Source organism: Corvus kubaryi, unplaced genomic scaffold (assembly GCF_017639235.1).
Source record: "Corvus kubaryi isolate FWS band 111438036 unplaced genomic scaffold, C.kubaryi_AGA036_p1.0 37394, whole genome shotgun sequence".
Classification (NCBI taxonomy): Eukaryota; Metazoa; Chordata; class Aves; order Passeriformes; family Corvidae; genus Corvus; species Corvus kubaryi.
The window spans coordinates 13,455,976-13,477,313 of record NW_024581133.1 but is presented as its reverse complement, the minus strand read 5'-3'; the positions used below and the strand labels follow the sequence as shown (position 1 = coordinate 13,477,313).

General features: G+C 36.4%; 1 protein-coding gene across 5 annotated transcripts in view; it reads right to left on the bottom strand.

The window, feature by feature from the left end:
- The window catches only part of TCF12 (transcription factor 12), a 160,690-nt gene that overhangs the window by 48,624 nt on the left and 90,728 nt on the right, over positions 1–21,338 (bottom strand). For all 5 annotated transcript variants that reach the window (XM_042039741.1, XM_042039743.1, XM_042039742.1 and 2 more), the window contains exons 7-9: positions 21,228–21,292; positions 6,013–6,148; positions 2,659–2,711 (exon numbers count right to left, since the gene is read on the bottom strand). In XM_042039741.1, coding sequence (XP_041895675.1) covers positions 2,659–2,711; positions 6,013–6,148; positions 21,228–21,292 — 254 coding nt within the window. The remainder of the gene's footprint in view (positions 1–2,658; positions 2,712–6,012; positions 6,149–21,227; positions 21,293–21,338) is intronic.

The window sequence follows — 21,338 nt, the reverse complement described above, 5'->3', positions numbered from 1 at the left end:
ATAAATGCTTACATGTCAACATTCAAAATGTTTTGAGCAGTGAGTCACCACTTAACAAGTCACAACACAAAAACTTAAAAATGCATTTGCCTGGAACATTTAATTTTTACAGTAAGAGGACATATTCAGATTGAGATGCATTCCAGAAAGAAGCCAAACAATTCACCAGTACTTTTATCTGTAACTGTTTTTATTTTAGGCCCTGATAAGAACACGTTAAAAAAGATAAACTTCAAAACAAGTAATGTCAGAAAGTACCATACAAAACCAAGAGAAAAGGAAACAAACTAGAGGAAGGGTTGTTTGGGGTTTTTTGAATCATTATTACTTAAAAGACTGTTATTAAATTACAGTTATCTAGGAAATTAAATTACTGCTGAGTATCCGTTGACATGGCAGCCGTATGCTAACAAAAACATTGCAGAAACCAGTATTTCAGACGCTGAAAAACTAAAAAATACAGATTTGTGTAACAAAATTAAGTATCATCTTTCCTCTGACTTTTCATATTATAATTAAACTTTCCTGCACTATCTACTAGCTACAGCAACTTTTATCTTTCCCACAACACATTCGCACTTCTTATGGAGGTATATTTAAAATAAAGACTACACTTACATAATGATCTACTCAATTTAAATTTCTTATGATGCTCAGTGAAATTTAGTTTTGTCTCATCTTCCACAATTACAGTATCTCGTATAATTTTTTGGATTTTTTGGTAATGTGTCACTTCAAGGCTCTATTCAGCGGTGAAAGCATTGAAAGACAGAGAAACAGTGCTTAAAACCTGCAGCATTGCAATCATTGATTATTCACAGTAACTGCACTTAATTGCATAGATTGGTACAATGTTAATACAAATAAAAATCTATCAGCATTTTATTGTCTCCACTCTTAGAGAAGAAGAATTAAATGAAAACCATTTGAAAAATATTGCTTGTTAAAATTAAATCCTGGTAAGAGAAATGAGAGAAGTCTTTCATTCTCCAAAATGATCTCTTTACCTGGCGGATGCTACTAAATATTAAACATGTAGCGTAAGCTTTATTACTGCCTAGAATTACAGTAATAAATTACATGAAAATTGCACTGCTATGTGTTTTAGCTTCTCTGACATTTTAAATATATTTTTGTTAATCTAGCAGAAGTCATCTGCTAGACTGTAAAGCCACCCTACATAACACGCAACTGTTAAAATGTAAATTGCCAAACTATTTTTAGCTGCTGCTGAAGGGAAAAAAAAAAAGGGAGGGGGGGAAAGAAGAATATTCCTGGCCTCGGGAATAATGATTTGAGGCATTGTGTTCATTTTGTTTATCAAGCAGCTATTCAGCCTCTAGTGGGGCCCAAGTGCTTATGCAAGCAAAAGCTTTTAAGAGTGCCTGCAGCTGCAATCCTGGCTTCCAGGTAGGCTGCAGGTTCAGAGCACAGCTGCCCCAGGCTATCCACACTATCTCAGCTCCATCTGGAAGTACTGTTAAAATAGGATTTCAGATCCCGGTTTCTGTCTGTATCATCGTGAGCAGAGGGAGGGAGAAGGGAAAGAGAGGGAGGAGAGAACAGGGGAGATGCAAGGACTAGAAGACACCATCCGTACTTCAGCTTCAATACAAAATAAAAAGCTCAGCCCCATTTTGCTCCCACTATATTACTGTTGCCTGTGCAGTATGTTCTATTCAGCCTATCCGGCTTTGAGTTATGACTCATCCAAGTGCACCTGCGCCCATGTGTTAAGTACTGCCAAATAAAAGCCCAACATCCATTTACACAACAAAGAGACGTATCCCGCAAGGCAGCGGAGCTTCCCCCTCCCCTCCTGTTTGTTCTGAGCAGGGGAAAAAATAATTCTGTCCTTCACTTCACTGGGGATTTTTCACTTCACGTGATTCATTTATAAACAATTTTCTTCCTTTTAAGAATAAAGCATATTTAATACCACAAAACACCCCTACAGCATTAGATTATCACAGCCATTAATGATTTTTCCACCAAAACCCTTCCAACCTTTTTTATCAAAGCCCTTTATTCTCGAAGGATAAATTTTCAAGCAAAGAGGGATCAACAAACTAGTTGCTTGAAAGCTTTCCTGATGCTAGGCTGAAGTTAGGAAAGGCTTAATGAAGGCTTTAAAATCCACCAGGGCTTCACAATGAACATCTGACTCGGTGATTTATGCATATTAATAACCTCAGTCCTACTGAGGCAAGCTGAGCTGTACATGTCCTCCGAATCTTAATGTCTTCAGCTCCACTGGGATTATTACAAATGTAAATTTCTAAGATTCTCAGCTATTAATCTCTGTCTGTCCTCCTGTTCAGCAACATAATGACTAATTAAACATCAAAAGACCTGTACAGGAGATCTTCTTTGACAGCTCCTGGCCCAGCTCTCTTCCCAAGAGAGGAATTCAAATGACAGGGACAAGTGGGTAGGAGCATATGAGCGAGCTACAAATCACTGCTATGAAATCTAAAAATTCCACATCAAATGTGTATTTAGTCCTGCAGAACCACTCCCAATTACCTAGCCTAGCTGCTCATGTCCAGCAGACAGCCCTCTTAGTGCTAAAGTTAAGTAATTTGTATGTATGGCAGGTAAAGAGAATGCAATTTAAGCCTAATTTTTATCACTATAAGTAAAAAATGTAGTACTTACAGAAGAAGGCAAACCAGGGGGCACCTTTCTTACTTTCTTTGTCTGTAGAGGATCTGTACACAGAAAAATAGCATTTCATCAAGTATCTACGTTATAGGTGAAAAAGAATAAATAGCTACACTGTTCAGTTTTTTCTTTCCATGACAAATTTCTTATTTTCCAGTTTCATGTATTTTTTATTCTCTGGCAATGAGATTTGTCTTTCACATCAATATAAAAATGTAACATACCGATGTTCTCTAAAATAAAGCTTTGCTGAATAGTTACTTTCAATTGTTTCCCTAAGGAAAACAGTTATTCCTAAAAACAGTTACTCTGAAGGGTACACTTATGACCTTATACACTTCCTAAGAAACAAAGTAAGGTTTTGAGACATACAAGGAGGAAAATGGGACTTATTAGCGAGAGAAATGCTTTTTCTCCACATCAGAGTAAAGACAGAACTATCAAAAAGGAATTTGACATGTTAAAATATGATTTATACTCTAAGAATACTAACATGATGTAAATTTTATAGGTTTCAGACACTACCAAGGTTGCAAATAAACAGCAAATTTAATGACCTAATTACTTTCCTTGAGTAATAAAGTCAATACATCTCAAATTTGCATGTAATAGTAAAGTTGGACGTATGATACCTGCTTCTTCCTTCCAATAGTTATTGTAATATAACAGAAGTACCCAGCAATTTCACTACCTAAACCAAGAATCTGAGCCAGTTTAATCAGATGCTAATACAATTAATCTGAAAACTGCATGGAAATTACAAGTTAACTGATGTTTTGAAGATGAGTATCTGGTGAGATTACCAGCTCTACAGTTAACCAATTGAGTCTTTAATTAAAACATAAAATTCCTATTTTGCTGTTTTCATTTAGAACACTGATGATGATATGACAAAATAAAGGTGAGATAAGGTGAAATATCTGCTGGATATCTTTACTCTCATCATTCCCCATCGGGCATGCTCACAAAGAAAAGGAAAGGACTTTTGGAAGAGATATTTACATTGGATTTAGAGTGTCACCTGGAAGAGAACACTGGTTGATTTCAGTGAAATTTAATATGAAATTTAACAAGAGCTTGTTATAATCCTGGTCAGACAACTCCTTCTCAGGGATAAAATGGCCATAATTTGACTTTGTTAGAAATTCTCAGGCAGCAGGTTTGTAGCACTTAAGAAGTCCATTAAAAAGAAAAAAAATTAAAATTCAGGCATACTTTCTCAAGCCATTGGAAAATACTTGAGATAAAAGTGTACTTCTTCATCCTCCTGACTTTCCTGGAAAAACATTTCCATAAATTTGTAACCACCACCCGCCATATCCCAGGTTACAATCCCCAGACTCAACTATGACAGAAAGAGGAATATTACCAGTTTGAACACGTTATCTGTCCTGAGCTTCTCTTCCAAAGAAAAAGCTAAATATACTCTGAAAACACCACACTTCACTTCCATTTGTTTAATTTAATAACATCAAGAACTTCCCAAACTCTATACAATTTGCATAGGAAACAAGAATCTCATTCAGGACCATCTCAATGACTGCTGCACACAGTGACCTTCCTGCAGGTCTCGAGCACCCTGTGCCCAGCACCCAAAGCCAAGCTCTAACAGCCCCCTGCTACTCAAACCCAGGGCAGGTTACTACTCTAACTAGCTTCTCCCTACAACTGATTCAGTGTGAACTAAAACACCATCATCATCATAAAACCCAATTCTTTTCTATTGAAGTTCAGCCACCCCTTCAAGCTGCAAACAATTTTAATGAACTTTTCTAAGACTGTTCCTTTTCTGAAACAGGTGTGAGGAACTGCTGTGTTTGTTCTGATATTCTGAGCAACAGGAATACTTACAACAATCTTCATAAAGACAGCCAACCCCAAGTTAAACAGCAGTTGGCTCAACAACAAGGTAAAAAGTCATACAAATATGGTATTTTAAAACACATATATACATGCATATATTAGAAGAGGAAACAGCCTTAAATTGCACCAAGGGAGATTTAGGTTTGATGTTAGGAAAAATTTCTTCACTGAAAGGGCTGTCAGGCACTGGAACAGGCTGCCCAGAAGGTGGTGGACACCATCTCTGAAAGGATTTAAAAGATGTGTAGATGTGGCACCTGGGGACATGGGTTAGTGGTGGACTGGGCAGTGCTGCATTAAAGGCTGGACTCAGTAGTCTTAGAGGGCTTTTTCAAACGAAATGATCCCATGATATATAGGATTAAGTTCCAAAGTAATATTTTTATAAACAAAGATTTAAAAAACAATTTCAAGCATGTTCAGGACTATTTTAGTGCTCAAGAAGTTTGCAGTTATAGTTAAAGTTACTTCATAAAGCAATTTGCATTTGAAAATTTTATTTTGGGTAAACTATGGTTGGAGTTACATGGTTCCAACAAACAAGAGTTTTACTATGGAATAGAAGTGCTATACAGAATGAGGGTCATTAAAGATTCAACCATATAACTTAGAGAAATTCTAATGACCTATCATACTAACAGTGAAATATATGGTAACTACAATATAAGATTATATAACTAGAATATATGGCAAACTAGAATATAAGGCTACGGTCTCTCTTTTTATACCAAAAAAGATTTTTATTTTAGTTTGCACACCCAATTATTCAAAAAAGTCTTATAGAAGATAGTATAGAACAGTTAGGTCATTCTTGATTCTCTGATTCAACAGCATTAGAGAGCTATAAAATATTACCACTGTCTATGACCAAGTACAAAAATTCCATTCACCTCCAACTATCCCCAGAATAAAATATGAATACTGTCACAGGATTATAGCAATTTTTAAGCAAGTTCCTGCCTGCATGTTTTGCAAGGTAGTTTGATTTTAGGATAAACTACTAGCCTTCAATTGCTAAGATCTTTAAAGGCATGTTGAACCAATTACAATGAACTATATATTGCCCTGAATAAAGTTACTTTTAGCATATAAAAGGATAATTATTTCCCCTTTGTGTCCTTTCCCTACTAAATAATGGTAATGACCTCAAGGTCAGGCATTTCCAGGAGTTAATGATGGCACGGGTTAAGGGCACTCAGCTGGTCATCAGCTCCTATCCATCTGTCATTATTGCTTTTGCAATTAAGGGTTTTATTAGAGTTTCTTGTTTGTTTTGTAAGCCATACTGACCAGTGTTGAATCCAAGCTAGTGTCTCCAAGAAAACATTAATAATTCCAGTTTTTCTCTTATATAGCAGTTTGGTGTAATTTCAATTGTTCAGTACAGAGCAATCTCTAGTATATTAAATGAACTGTCATAGAAAATAATAAAGTCTGCAGAAAAGCATCATGAACAGAAGTTTAAAAACTGTCTGTATTACTTACCGAGAGCTGATGAGTCATGAAGTGGTCTTCGGCGCTGATTCGTGCCAGAAAATGGGTAGTAGGGTGTTCCAGGTTTTGCAGAGGATGACAGCTGACCTGGACTTCCAAGCCCCATATCAGACCGAAGCAGACTAGACTACAAAAACGCACAGGGAAAAGTCAAATTAAGCTCTATAACAATGCAGCTGTTAATATGCCAGGCTAACAAACTATTAACCACACATACTGCTCTTGGCATTTATAAGAATTTACTGGGATTTAGTGAAGGTTCTAGAGTTTTAAAAAATGTAGACCTTTTAAAAATCAATGTTCAGAGTATGTACCACAGCATAATTGAGAAAGGCAGATCAAGTTTAGCTGTCAGCCTCCAAAAAAGCCATGACCATTTTCAATTGAAAACATCTGAAAGAATCAATTCATATTTAAATTTTAAACAAAAATCATAATACTTTGTTTATTTTACAATATAACACCTCTTCTGTTACACAATATAAACATAATTGATAAAAACTGCAAAGAGTTTATAGTGTGACATTAAGTTTTAGCACATACTTAGAAATCAAGACTTAGATTATGTTCATAAAAACATGGAATAAAATTGTCCAAAAAAAAATCAAATGCAGACAAGAGATAACAGAGTAAATTAATTAACAGAACATGATAAATTGACATTTTAAAAACTTCAAACTAACAATGTAGTTGAACCCTACTCTTTTTGTTCCCTTTTCATGCAGTAAAAATGAAAACATTCTAAACAATTAACAAGTGCATTATATGTTATTTGACCTCACATCATTTGGATTTCCTCTGTAAAACTGAAATGAATGTTGGTGATTTAGAAGAATGAAGTTTTTCCACAGGTGGTGCTACACTTAGCCTTGTTTTAGTCTGAAAAATTCTGACTTGGAGTGAAACGCATGGAACTGTACAGAAAATGTACCAGGTGGTAAAAATTCACTGTGTTTCACTCCTGGCTGTTGCATACAGCTTTCCTCAGAAAGGAGCCTCAGAAGCAATTTGATTTCTTCAGCCATGGTCAGTACATAGTGCAGCCTTCCCAGTATAAGGGGGCAAAGCATAGCTGTCAGCTGTTTTGCTTAGACTCATCATTGTCAGGTGATGCTAAGACAGAAACTGCTGACTGGAGTAACTTTTATACCAAAACCCCACCAAATTTCTCCTTCAGCCTCACTGTTCTCAAGCCAACATTTCTCATCCCTTCAAACTGCTCTCCACAACGAGCCCTCATGCCCCTGAAGGTTCCAGAGGTTTCACAAAACCTGCTTGTGGGCTGGATTATGACAGGAACCACTCCAGTGCTGCTGCCTGCTTGGGATACAGCAGCCCACTGGGATAGCAGCAGAGGCCATTCATTGCTCCTGCCTCTCCTCACCTTCCCTTCTGAGGCCCAAATACCTCATTCATAAATAAATGTATCTTTTGGATTATACTAGATCATCGAAGGTGATTCTTCTGGCGTGATGAGTTGTGAAAGGCAAGCTTCACTCGCACATCTTGCAGTAAGGTACACTAAATGCCTTCTACCTTGCCATGCACTGGGATTAGCAGAAAATGCAGATTTCATACAGAATTACAGAATATTTATAAAATAAGCTTTTTCTCTGCATTGTATCACCTTTGAAATTTCTCTCTCTTACTTGTTTGATGACTAATTTGAGCATGAAAATCTTATATTTTAATTGAATGGAGTGGGATGTGAAAGAATCACCACATCACAAACTAAAGGAGGACCCAAGATTGTTCACTATTTTATACAAAAGTGAGAAGATCAAAATTTATTAAAAATGTTAGTGCATAGAAATAGCTTCCCCTCAGTTCAGCTTCTTCATTGTTATTCTTACGAAAGTCTTTGAATCAGAATTCTTAATCTGAAACTCATATTAAAATGAGATACTCTGATAGGGGAGACAAAAGTACACAGCAAACACACGCAGGGGGAAATCTGCTGGTGGGCTGTTCCAAGGTCTTCTAATTTTTGTTTTGGTCAAATAGTTAAGAGTTTATTGTTTTGCAGAAAATACTATGAACAGCAGAATATCTGGCTTACTCAGTATAAATCTGAATTTAGCAAAGATACTATTCTAAACATTTACTACAGTTTTAGAGGTGAACACTGTATGGGAAACATGGCCAATGTTTTGTGAAAAGCAGCTCCTCCAAACCAACACTGGCCAGAAGAAGATATGAAACCAGTTCTCACTTAGCCCAACACTTGACCTTCTTGACCAAGAATACCCAGGACTGAAGGAAAATTTCTTTACATAGCCTGTGGGGAAGGGAGGAAGTATTACGATAGTTGTCATTTCAAGTAGCTGAGGCAAGGTCCCCCTCCCAGAATCACGACCGAAGCTGGTAGGGACCTCTGGAGGTCAGCTACTGCAGCCCTGCTTGCTCAGAGCAGCTGCCAAAAACAATTAGGAGCTACGGCCCATTCACATTAAAGACAACCCTCCCTCCTGATCACTGGAGGGATTTTGGAAATGCAATGGGATCCATACAGATGCTTCCAAAAAAAGGGGGTGGGAAGGCTCCTAGTCCCTCTGTTCCCCTACTCATTAGGAGATAGGGAAAGATTTTTAAAAAAAAACCAAAAAACCAACTAAGTAAAAACTCTTGAATACATTTCTACAAAGTCATTCTAAAAGGCATGAGTCTGTAACTTTTCCAGACTTAACCTCCAACCTTTATTTCATGGCATTTGCCACTCTTGCTCTTGTCCTAAGTGTTCCAGTTCTTGACATTTTCACCGGACCCTGAATTTCAAAGCAGCCTGGTTTCAATAACATTAAGTTAGCATATAATCGCTATAGTAAATACACAGTAAATCTCAAGCTGTGCAACACACTCTGAAGAAGTTTTCTGATCTATACTGTTTTGGGGTAAGAATTTTTTTATTTATAAAAAAGGATTAAAAAACCAAAACAACACAAAACCACAACCCTCTTCTACCATTGGTCCAATCAAATGAAACATCTGTTTAGAATTTTGTAATTGTTCCTCAATCTTCCAAAAGAAAATAAAAATAGATGTCATTAGTTCAGCTCATTGATTTTTCTGCCTGTTTGAACCAATTGAGAAAAAATATTGATTAGGACTGATCCTTTCCTAAGGGCATCTGATAAAGAAAGGAATACAAAAATACCACTGAGGATAGCAAAAAAGCTTTGTATTATCAGCATCAAGCTTCTCCTAACTAAGTGCCCGAGGTCCCTGCGCAGAGGCAGATCACTTACACATGTAGTTAGGGGCATTCTCCACAGAGAACCTGCATGCTCACTCTGAACCTCATCTGCCAAGCACACATCCAATTACTAAAGAATAATCAATGACTGGTTATTCTCCTGAATGCTTGTCCGAGTCCTTGTCTGTATTACCATTGTCAATAAACAGGCATCACCCCTAAAAATTTAACTGTTTGGATTTTATAATGCATATAGCCAGTCTCAAGATACACAAAAAGTTATTTAAAGAAATGTTTTCCCTAAGGAATGAGTGTTCAATAACCAACTGGGAAAAAAAAAAAAAAGGAAAAAAAGGCTTTTATTACAATCAGCTAAGAGCACGGCAAGCCTGATTCCAAAGAGAAAAGAGAAAAAGATGTAAACATGCCTGCTTTACTTTTCTGATTTATCCCTTTCAGAGAAACCAAGAAACAGTTTTGACAGCCTCAGGGGAAACGGCCTGACCCAAATAGGAAAGTCCTTCACAAGGGCCACTATATCGACAAATGCTTTAAGGGGTCACTATCCTAAAGAGTATTCTCATAAAAATGAAATGCAGGGGAGTCACCTATTCAAGAATTGCAAGGGTGAGGGAAAAAGAATCATATCTACTTATAGGGGGTGGATTTATGCACTTTTGTCACAGAAAACAAGTAACTTTGCATTGCTTGCACAAAAGTGCAGCTGCAAAGGTAACTTCCATTCAAACTAACAAGCCAATCAACCATATGCTTATATCAAAATGATATACCTGAGATTTTAAAGAAAGCTCCTTAGTCAACTTATTTTAAAATGGTTCTTAAATTGATTCTTTCAAAGAATTTAAGCATGAAAGTAAAAAGTAATTTGACTAATTCCAAAGTTTTCTTCTCCCCAGCCCAACTCTGTGACTCTTTAGATACCATTTGATGCCAAAACACTGCTCTGCCTTCAGTGAACTTCTAGGACACCAGCCAGCAGAATTCTAATATGTTGGTAAATAATTCTTTGATTTTACTTTGATATAAAAAAGAAAGCGGACAAGTAAAAGCCTACAGATGTCCTTACGTAATATTCCTTGCAGCTCTCTAGAATTTAGGCTCTATACAGACAGGAAAGCCAAGCTGTCCTGAAAAGTACACAAGCAGTTTTAACAAATAGACTCTATACATTGCCTATATAAAGTTTTACCTATTCAAAAATGCATTTGTTATAGGCAGGTAGCCTTGTGCTTCTTGGTCAAAATCTTGTTCACATTCTTTTCTTAAACACAAACATTGGCAAACACTTTTAAGAACTCAAATTTTCCCAGTGTAACCATAGCCAAACTGTGCAATAGTTTGATCCAAATACAACTGTGTGCCTTTACATTATTCATTATTTTCTATCAAAAGAAGAATATGGTTGAGAATAAAAGCATTAGCCTATTATATGCAACTGATTATGACAGGCCCATTATGCTGGCATAATAAGGCAGGCTGCTTTGGCAGTGAAATGAGAGCTGCAACTCACCAACCGCAAACTTAGATCTTGAAAACCTCCCCAACAGTCAACTAGATTCAACTAGATTTTATTTTTTCTATTTTTTTGCATTAGCTTCCTTTTCATAAAGTTTATGCTTTCAGTCCTAGTAGTCAGGCTGTACCTACTTAAAGCAGGAAAACTGTCTAGAGGTAAAAATAAGTACTTGAGTGTTTAGTTAAAAATTGGGAGCTTGGATACTTTTTTACTTTTACAAAATAATGTAATGCAACACCACTCATCTCAACCAAATCCCTCCATTATCCCGCCACAGTCGCTGACAAACTCACTTGGCATCTCTCTATTTCTCAGAATTACACAGAGCAGATGGCAAGTGCATTCCATGCCTTACTGTAAACTCGAAATGTTGTCCTGGGTAGAGCACAAGTTTCATGTGCATGTCGTTTTTACTCAATGAGCTCTTTGGTTGACTTAGAGCATGGATATAATGTGTCTCAGTATGGCATGTCTTGCCTTACAGATAAACCTGAAAAATTTGCATAAGCTGGGTTAAAAGAACATAACAAAAAAGAAAAGCCAAACTCTAGTAAACTTGCAAAATCCCTCAGCAAAGTTGTATATTTTGTTATGGTGTTTCCAAAGGAACACCCAGCACAACACTAAAACATTAACAAATAATTGCTCTGAAATCCTAGTATGGTAGAGAGGTTAGAGCTGTAAAAAGACCATTCACTCAAGTTCCACATCACGCAGTTTAAGACAAAAATATAACTAAGATATAAAGTGTTGAATTTCACTTTACTCAAGTCTCCAGTCTTTGGAAACTGTAATGAATATGCACTCCAAAATAGGAGCTGAATTTGGGAAAAACACTGACATATGATGTAAATTCATTTTAAATTTAAATTTTAGAGATATGTTTGCAATTATCAGCATGTTGTTAAAGAATCTCATCCTGAGAATATCATCAAATAGTAATGTGAAATACAGTGTTACCATTTTGAGAACAAAGGGACTCTGAATGAGTAATCAATAGCAACTGGCAGAAAATGAGGCATTAATTATGATCCTCTCTAGTGTTTTGTCTCAAACAAGGTTTCATTAAATATATTGTGGTAACCTGTACATCTTCAAGCCATTACCAATAGATTTGATCAGATACATTTTTGGTCTGTTTCAGGTGGAGGAAAATATCAGAATTAGAAAACCAAAACAACATCTAAAGTGTTATATGATAACTTGAGCTTTTTTTTCTTGATCAATTTAAAGGAAATCAGGGGTTGCTAATAAAACATCCCAGGAGAGGATCCTCTAACAACATGTTGATAATTGCAAACATATCCCTCATTTTTAAAAAATACTTAGGTCTTATAATCTCAATGTAGTCTCTTGAAAATTTAATTATCATCTCCTATACCTAAAGTATCATGCAGGTTTGAGAAGATAATGACAGTCATCCATCAACTGCATCCTGCCAGTGTAATCAGGCTAATCTAGCTCACTGGATTAAAAACCAGCTACCTAGGGTACTAAATACCAAAGCGATGCAACATCGTAAACAAAATAACATTTAGCCTTACTGTCTTTCCAATTAATGTTTACACCAATGAAGATCAAGTTATCAATATATTCTCTTTTTATGCCAATGCTTTTCCAGATCACCATGAGCTGCTTATTCATGTGTGTACCTAAGCAGAGGCTGCTACCATGGCAAATTCTGTTCATGTGTAAATACACTGGGACTGAGCACAGAGACAGAAGAGAGAGAAGAAAGGAGTTTATTCAGAATTACATATATGGGTGGGGGGGGGGGCGTGTTTAGCAGTGAGGAAAGCAAAGATTAAATGCAAAGGGAAGGAATTATTTTGTATTCTTTTTGCATCTAAATGTCTTTAAAGCCCCTGATTAATACAAATATTTTGAAGGGTCCCTTCCTTCTCCTTTGCAATATTGGCTTTCTTGCGCTGATGCTGCATATTGGCAAGACTACAAATTCAGTTTTACGCTTCTAAAGCAGCACCCTGCTGATGTTGGTGTCCAATCCCGGAGGTTATGCTGGCTCAGCTTGTCTTCGTTCATCCCCCCGGGCAAGGTATTTTTGCGTTGCTGACTGAATTCTAGGAAGGCATTACTAAGCATTGTGATTACAGGTCAGGCACCCCCCTCCCTTTGCCTTTGAATCTTTTCACTACATTATGAAAACAGTAATTTGAACAGCTTCCTTACTATGATTATACAAAAGCCACTTTCTGGAGAACTCCAAAATTCTACAAGAGAAGCTGCTGAGTGGTTATTCATTTATTTTTTTAATTTTTATGGTACCAGCCTCCTTGCTTTCCTTTATGATTACAAGATATTAGCATGAGGAGTCAATATTTAAATAAAAGATGTTATGCTGAGTCTTATTTACAGAAGCCAGACTATAAAGGATAGTATAAAGCTCAAACTATGCATCTGTTCCTCCCTCTGCATCTTCAGCAAAATTATTTAAAAATATTTCAGAACATTAGTAGATCATCTCATGCATACAGTATGGAAGCTGTACATCTCCTCTCCCACACAACTAAGAGAAAAAAAATATCTCTTGCTCTAAGCACCAAGTCAGAAAATTATTAACATGATGAGGGTACATTAATAAAGCAACCAGTTAGTTGTTAGGACTTAACATGGAGAAGTCATATGTTTTCACATGTGATCAAGGGAGAGCTCAGTTCAATACTAGGGTGCTAGGAAATGGCCAGGAAATATCTTAGGCTACAGTCCTCTCTCCTGAATAAATGTTATGCTTCTCTCCCTGCTTTTTAGAAACCTGTACCATCAGGAGCACCAGTGTCTCGAAAAGCACTCCACAACACAGCTGAAACCAATACAAGCTGGATGGTTTAGTTCCATGAAGGAGGAAGGTAAATGAGAAATCCTGTGCTTCCTTCCACCACTGAGTGACTGCCCAAGCTCTAGTCTCTCCCACCCATCCCAGGAAGCACTGCTCAGTAAGAGGTTACCTACATCACTCAACTCCCCCATCCCAATCCTACTCAGGGCCTCTACTCTTGACACCAGTTATTTGTGCAGATGTGAAGTCTGGGAAGGGACTTTACCTACCTATTAATTAAAAAAGGAAAGTAAATGGAGGCTTAACATACTAGAGCAATTACAGACAAAAGGAATACATACTTCAAGAAAATCCAAAGGGCAATCCAGCTCATTCAGAAAAACAGGCATGACTAGGAGTACAGAGCTGAGCTAATATTTTCCCCATCCTCCACTAATACCATAAATTTGTAACTGAGAAGCACCCAGCTCTGAGGCAGTCAGTTTAGCTGGATGCAAATAGTAATTCACCAAAGAAGTTTTATCTGCACTCTGTGCTATAACATTATTTTTACTTCCTTATGTAGCAACATGCAAGATAGTGTGTATATATATTAATTTACAGAATATTCATAACCTTAAATACAATCAAACACAAGCAAAAAATAAAGGTGGCAAGAAAATTTGACAACCCTAAATAGTGTGAGAAAGAGAAGGGCAAAGACAAGAAACTGTTTGCCTGGTAAGGCACTGAAAATTATTCCTTACGGAACTGCTCACCCTTTAAAAATAGCATCCCTCCTCCAACTACAACAAATTCCTAACACCTGCTACCCACTTCATTCCAGGGGGAATGTCTTCCCTGATTAACTTCAGGTGGTCACCTCCAGCACTGGAAAAAGAAATCTAGCCTGTGCCCCATACATTTTTACTTTCTAAAAAGGTTCTGCAGACTCCTTATCTGCTGAGTGACAGGAGATATTTTCCCAATAGCACAATAAGTAATTCACTTCTAATAAATCATGGTGAACAGAAAGTTAATATTGCTTGATTCTATTCGAGAAGTAAAATGAAGCAAAATAAACTAAAGTTCAGGCATTCCATCTGCCCTAAAACTATATATCCCTCTCCCCAATCCCAATCTTTTAAGATGGTATCAGCTGGCAGAATCCAGAGTCACTGCTTCAGTTAACATTGTGTCAGCCTTTCCTTCAGCAGCTGCATTTCTTAGAGATTGATAGCTCAGCTGTAAAAATCTGCTTCAGGGAGACACCTGATATCAAAAGTGTCAGAGAAGGAGAGATTAAAAAGAGAAAATTTACAAAATAAAATCAGTTTTTCAGCTTTAAAGTTATATTGGTATTAAAAACCCCACACATGTACAAGCCTTAATATTTTTTATACTTATAACTCAGTATTACTTGGATTTAAGGAGACATCATGTTCTCTATACTGTTTCTAAAACTGTGAGGAAGGAAGAAAAGCAACTGGTGCCACTGCTTGTAGTCTTTCTAAGGTCTCACTCATCAGAAAGGTCCAGAAAATGATGTAATCTTCTGCCTCATTGGAAAGATCCATCTAAAGTGTCCTCAAACATACACTAGGAGTGAGGAAGAAGAGCTTTCTTGTTTAATAGACACTGGTTAGCAGAAACCCTGGCAAAGCATCCTAGGAGCAACTGCAGTGTCAGGCTGCCATGCTGATCCTCGGGGCTACACCTGCAGCCTGAGGATGATTTATCTGGGTGCCTCCGTACCCATCTGAAGAAATACCACCTTGGAAAATTCAATGTGCTACAAATAAATTTTTCTAGTCTAACTCTTGCATTTTAAGTAACCCCTCAGCTGTCAGAAGCCACTAAAACCCTACTCTACCCTACTATTCATAATCACTCATTTCTTTCACTGTTGTCACTTCCGAATTTTTTGTTCTCACGAAACTTGCATTTCCAATTACATTTTTCATATTCTTCACTACTTTTCCATTTTTGTCAGTAAATCTCATTTTTGCTTCCCACATACATTTTACACATTCTTATCTCCTATCATTCACATTTTTGTCTGTATGCTTATTCTTACAGCTGTTTAATGTTACCTGATGCTTTACTAAAAACATTAAAATCAGTTACTCTTCTCCATTACACCAAATACACATCTTACAATTACATAGTTTAGGAACATATTAAAACTACGTTTAAGTTGGTGCTATTTTCTTCTATTAATTTTTCTCTATGCATTAAACTGGCATCTATGTCTTTAACTTTTGCTTGCTTAATCCTCACCACCCTGACAGTAATACAAAAAAGTTGCCATTTTTGCCTATGCACAATATGAACGGGCTTTTATGTTCTCCCTAGACAGCTCAAATTTCTGGAGTTGTACCCTTATACTTCCGTAGCTGTTAGAGAGTGAGCTCTGAGATAGTACTTGCCCCGACATTGCAGAATTGTTCTTTAGGTTTGAATTCTGCTCAAGCTGCTTTAAAGTCTCTTTAAATTTTTAAGAGGCAAATTACTGACTATGCAAAGACAAAGTAACACACACTTGCAGACATTTCTTTTGCTGAAGTGATCATCTGTTAAATTGCCCAAGAAATTGGTGCTAAAGGCATTTTTCGAGTTTATTTCAAAAGTTCTTGTAGTGTTTGCTAAGAAACAAATTTTTTTGCACAAAAATAAAACAAACTTTTGAGCCCATTAAGGATGTTACAGCTAACAGATACAGTCTTAACATGCCACCATTTTATTCTTTAATAAATAGCTAAATTTGCAGACAACAAGATGTAAACCTTTAAAGTTCCATGTTAAATGGTGAAGAAAGGAGAAATTGGTAAATTTTGAAAAGTTGTCTGAAATCACGTCTTAATATGTTTACTTGAAGTATATTCCCATAAGGAGCACTAAGTATGGTGTTAATGTGCATAAAATGCTACTGTCATACTGCAAAATTCAGGCTAATTTAATAAAGCCTGATGTGCCTTACATCATGTTGCAATGATGCAGTAATATGCTGCTAAATGAGTCACCTCACATTAGCTTCATGGCAACAGCAGAGTTGATGGCTATTGAAGGGAAAATGGGGTAGCAATATTACTGGAAATATTGATGGACCAGCTTTCTATTGAATTTTTTTCATCCAAGAAAAAGCTGCCTTATTTATTACCAACACACACAAAACTTATACAATAATAGCAGCAGAAATGAGTTAAAAATCCATCAGCCACTAAATAAAACATAGGTAGCATACACAGTATCATATAGATTGTCCATATGTTCTCAGTGTAGTGCTATATATTTCATGCAGTATGTATAAATATCAGGTACTATAGAGTAGTGTATATTTTATACATTATTTTGTATATATAGGATTGTATATAGTCTAAGTGAAATGTATTTAGTAAATTCAATCCGTAGCTCCTTCCAGCATTTGTGTATTCTACAGTTTTATCAGCAGCAGTTTTTTCTAACAGTTTTATAACTTCTGAAGTGTCCCATCATCACGTAGACCATCGAGATTAATGAGTAAGAAAAATGGAGTAAATTAAGATACGACTCTTTACAGGAAGGCCACGCTTTAAAGCACAAGTGGTGAATGCCTCTTTATTCCTGCCTAGCATCCATTACATTCAGCACTTGATTCTACCTCCCTTCCCAAACACAGGACAGTGTGTAGCCTTCAAATTATTATGAAGGGAGGATAAATGTGTTATCACCACACATCAAAAAATCCATCATGTCTATTTTTCATGCATGATTGTTTAGAATGAAAATAGAACATTAAGGGAATAGTCACCAACAATTTACTATCTTGAGCCTAGTGAGGCCAGTGGGGAGAGAATGTGCCAGGCACATGAGAACAGACACTGTGAGGCCAAAGGAGCATCCCCCCTGCCAATTATCCAGGGCACTCATGGGCTCCTGGGGATGAAGTTACCTTCTGTGAAGACCCACACAAACAATTAGAAGAATTAGTCTAACAGCTACACATGTACTGCACATTTATCTCAATTTCACTTTAAAAATAGTGCAGACCCCTGGCTTTCTTTGAGCTCAGACCTGTCAAACCAATGTTCAGTGACAGCTGGGGACCTTTTTGATGATACTGGAAATAGGAGTCATGAATTCAATATCTGAAGTCTAATCTTTCTTTTACATAAGCTACTGTTTTCAGTACTAAATCACACAAATGTGAATAAAATCTTTTTTTATTACATGAAGCTTTCTTAAAATTTAACCTTTACCTGATTTATAATTTGTGAAAAGAAGACCTTCCCAAAACTGCAATTACATGGCCAACAGGAATAGTGGAGTCCCCTCAAAAATCACAAACCACCACCCTACCTCCAATTCAAAGACACAAAAAAGAGACTTTGTGTCAAGTCATGTAGCATCACATTTCATTCTGACAGGAAAATAGAGTTTTTAATATTTCTTCTAAAAGCTGTCAATTTTTTCTCCAGGTAAAGATTTTCTATGTTCATCTAAATCAGCTCTGCATAAGCCTCAATTTGTCATCTTACCTATCCACTTAGAGTCTATATACTTTTGGATTCTCCTTTTTCGCTTGCTTAAAACACGTGATGGAACAAAAACCTGAAAACAAGCACTTCCTGCTAATAAAATATTCGCAAATTAGCCATATTTACATTCTTGTGACTAAATGTTACAGCTGAATCAGATTCCATTACCTAAATTGCTCAGGTTCTTAAGCTACACTGAAAATCAATCACACTTCAACTCCTACAGCCTAAATATAAAGCCTGTAGGTAGCAAACAGCCCCTACAAATCACTGCTTAGATTATTTTCAGTAAAAGGTGAGAATGAGTCTGAAACATTGCAGTTTACAGTGGTTTTGAAAATTTTCATTGCAGCCTTTTGTAAGTTCAGAAAGTAAAACTTAAAACTCCTCCCACTTCCATACCAGGTTATTAATCCCCTTTACACAAGTAACATAAGGAAAGGAGGTAGAAGAAGGATGGATTCAAGAGTATTTGGGGAAGTTAGGTATTTTCAATTCACCTGTACCCAATAACACACTCAGGAGACTGACTGGCTCTTGCCATTTTACCATTTCAGAAACCTTAGCCACTGTCCTTGAACTCCTGGTTCAGAGCAGAGACTAGAAAAGAATGGCATTGGTTGGTTTCTGAGAGGAAGAAAAGTAGTGGCTTATAATTCCTCAACAACCTAAATTTCCTTTTTTTTTTTGAAGAATATTGGAAGAAATAGACTACAAATTTCAGAAGATAATGAAGAATTGATAGTGATTCAGCTGGAATACAGTATTTAAAATTAATTTCCTTCTCAGATTGCATGAGGTGTTTTAATAAGGCTTTTACCAATTCCACATTTCACAGGTGAACTGAGGAACTGAGGACAACTAAAACTAATGCTGAATACAGAGTGAAGCTGATTAAAAAACAGCTAAGAGTTTATGATCAACAGTGGGTGAATGTATTAACTGAGACTTTGCAGGCATCTGTTTTGGGCATCATTCCACCTCTTAATTAGCGACTTGGATGAAAAATGAAGACTACATTTACTAAATTCACAAAGCAAATAACCCATAAGGATCTACAAATGCAGTGCAAGCCTGGAATTCAAAATTGCACTAACAAATTTAGAGACGGTAGAAGGAACGTGTTAAAAAAGTAAATAGATTTTTGTACATGGAACCTGTAAACTGAAAAATACAGGGTGAGGAATAACAAGCTAGCCAGCATTACCATAAAAAGGTATTGGGAAATTTTAGATCACTACGATTGAAATATGTAGCTGAGACTGGAGATTTGTTAGGAAAATAGGCAAATACCACACAGGAAAAAGTTCAGTATTGTCTGAAAGATCCAGGAAATTTCTTTTTGCCATAGTGTTAAAGGCCCTAGGTGAGCTACTTGACCTCACTTAAAACACTGGAATTCCCTAGGGTTGTGAACCTACTGGAGAACATTCAGAGCAAAGCATAAGCTTTTCTACTAATATTTCAGTCGGAGACAGAACCTGTTACATACCCACTGCTAAAATATACCTGCACTATACACACCCATGTAAAAATTAACTGCAGTTATGTCTATCTTTTCTAAGGACTCCTTATCATCTTAATCATCTAATGGTTTTTCCAGCCTCTACAGGCTTAAAAGAGAATAGATTCTTCTCCATGTCCACTGTCTGTAAGACAAGAGCTAGCTACTTTAATTACAATGATGTTTAGATAAGGCACCAGGGAAACTTTTTGAGAGTAACTACACTCAAGTAGTGGAAAACAAGACCCAGAGTGGTCATGCAGTCTCTTCCATCCCTAGACTTTTTTGAGAACTGAGCACATGAAGCCTCTGTAAGGGACAATGCAGCCAATTCTTCATTTGGATTGTAATGACCTCTCATGATCACTTTAGACCTTCTCTATGACAGATTTCAAACACAGGAGCTGCAATGAGAGCTGTATTTCAAGCGCTACCATGCCATTTACAAAAACCAAAAAAAACCTCTAAAGATTCAGAAATCCCACCACATTCCAAGTTAAATGAATTCAAACACTGTCAGATTTACCTGACAAAGACCAAAATAAAATACAGACTGTAATTTATCACATGAATCTAATGGAATTAAAATTTAATTCAAGGTTAACTCTATGTTCACTTTTTATTATCCTGAATATAAAACCAATACAGATTTACCTACAGTAACATTCTCCCCACATACTAAACATTTTAAAGAAAAAGAAACTGAGGGAGATTAAATAGTAGAAAGCTTATCAAAGTGATAAACAGAACTAAAAGAGATGTTAATAGAAACAAATATGTGTAAGATTCTAAGTTTAAAATAGCTATATGTAAAAAATTAATATTAAATGGTACTAGATAGAAACAATCCTAAATATATAGAGATATAAAAGGATTTTCCTCACTGAGAAACCAAACAACAGAAACTACACTCGTTCCTGCAAAGCAGAATAGAATTTTATGCAAAGTTCATATAAAACCATTTTCCAATACAAAACATTAACTTAATGAAAGAGTATTGTGGAAATTAATTTGCTTCCAAACTAATGTCAAGCTTAAGTTATTATATTTAAATACAGTACATACAGAGTTATTTCAACAATAGTAACAACACTAATACAATGTTTTACTGTCTAGACTGGCAATAATGTGACGCCCGTAACTTTAAGGTAAAGAGCTATACTGCTTTTTGGGAGAATGTTACTGAAAGCTCACCCATACAGCTACAAATGGGTCTTTGTTTGCCACATCTGCGTTGCAGAGAAGTAGTAAAGGCTATGAGAATGATCCTTTCTTAATAGGGGAAGCATTGCCACATGGTGCTGCCCATTCACACTTCCCAAGCTACTAGTTAAAAACCAAGATGTCAAACTCATATGCTAAATTTTATCCTCCAGAAGAAAGACACCCCTGAAAATATCAGTTCAAAGGAAATAGTCAACCTACAGTAAAATTAAAAAAAGATTCCTCTTTGAGAAAATAAACATAAAGCAGTATCTTAGAATTATAAACATATTAGTTATTTAAATCTTTATCAACAGACACTGAATGTAATCACGTGGTAATTATACTTTTCAAACAGTCAAATTTCCTGTACATTCGAAACAGACTTTTAAACAATGATCAAAGTATGCTTAGTCTGGCTCATTAGAAATCACATGAAGGAAATCATCACTCTAAAATGAAGAGACTCTACTTACTTGACAGCCTGGTAAGCCCGTGTCTCTACCATACAGTGGAAATGGACCTCTGTCTGAGGTTTTTCCTACAAAAGAAAGAAATTTAAAATTTGGTTATTTTTAAACTCCCCT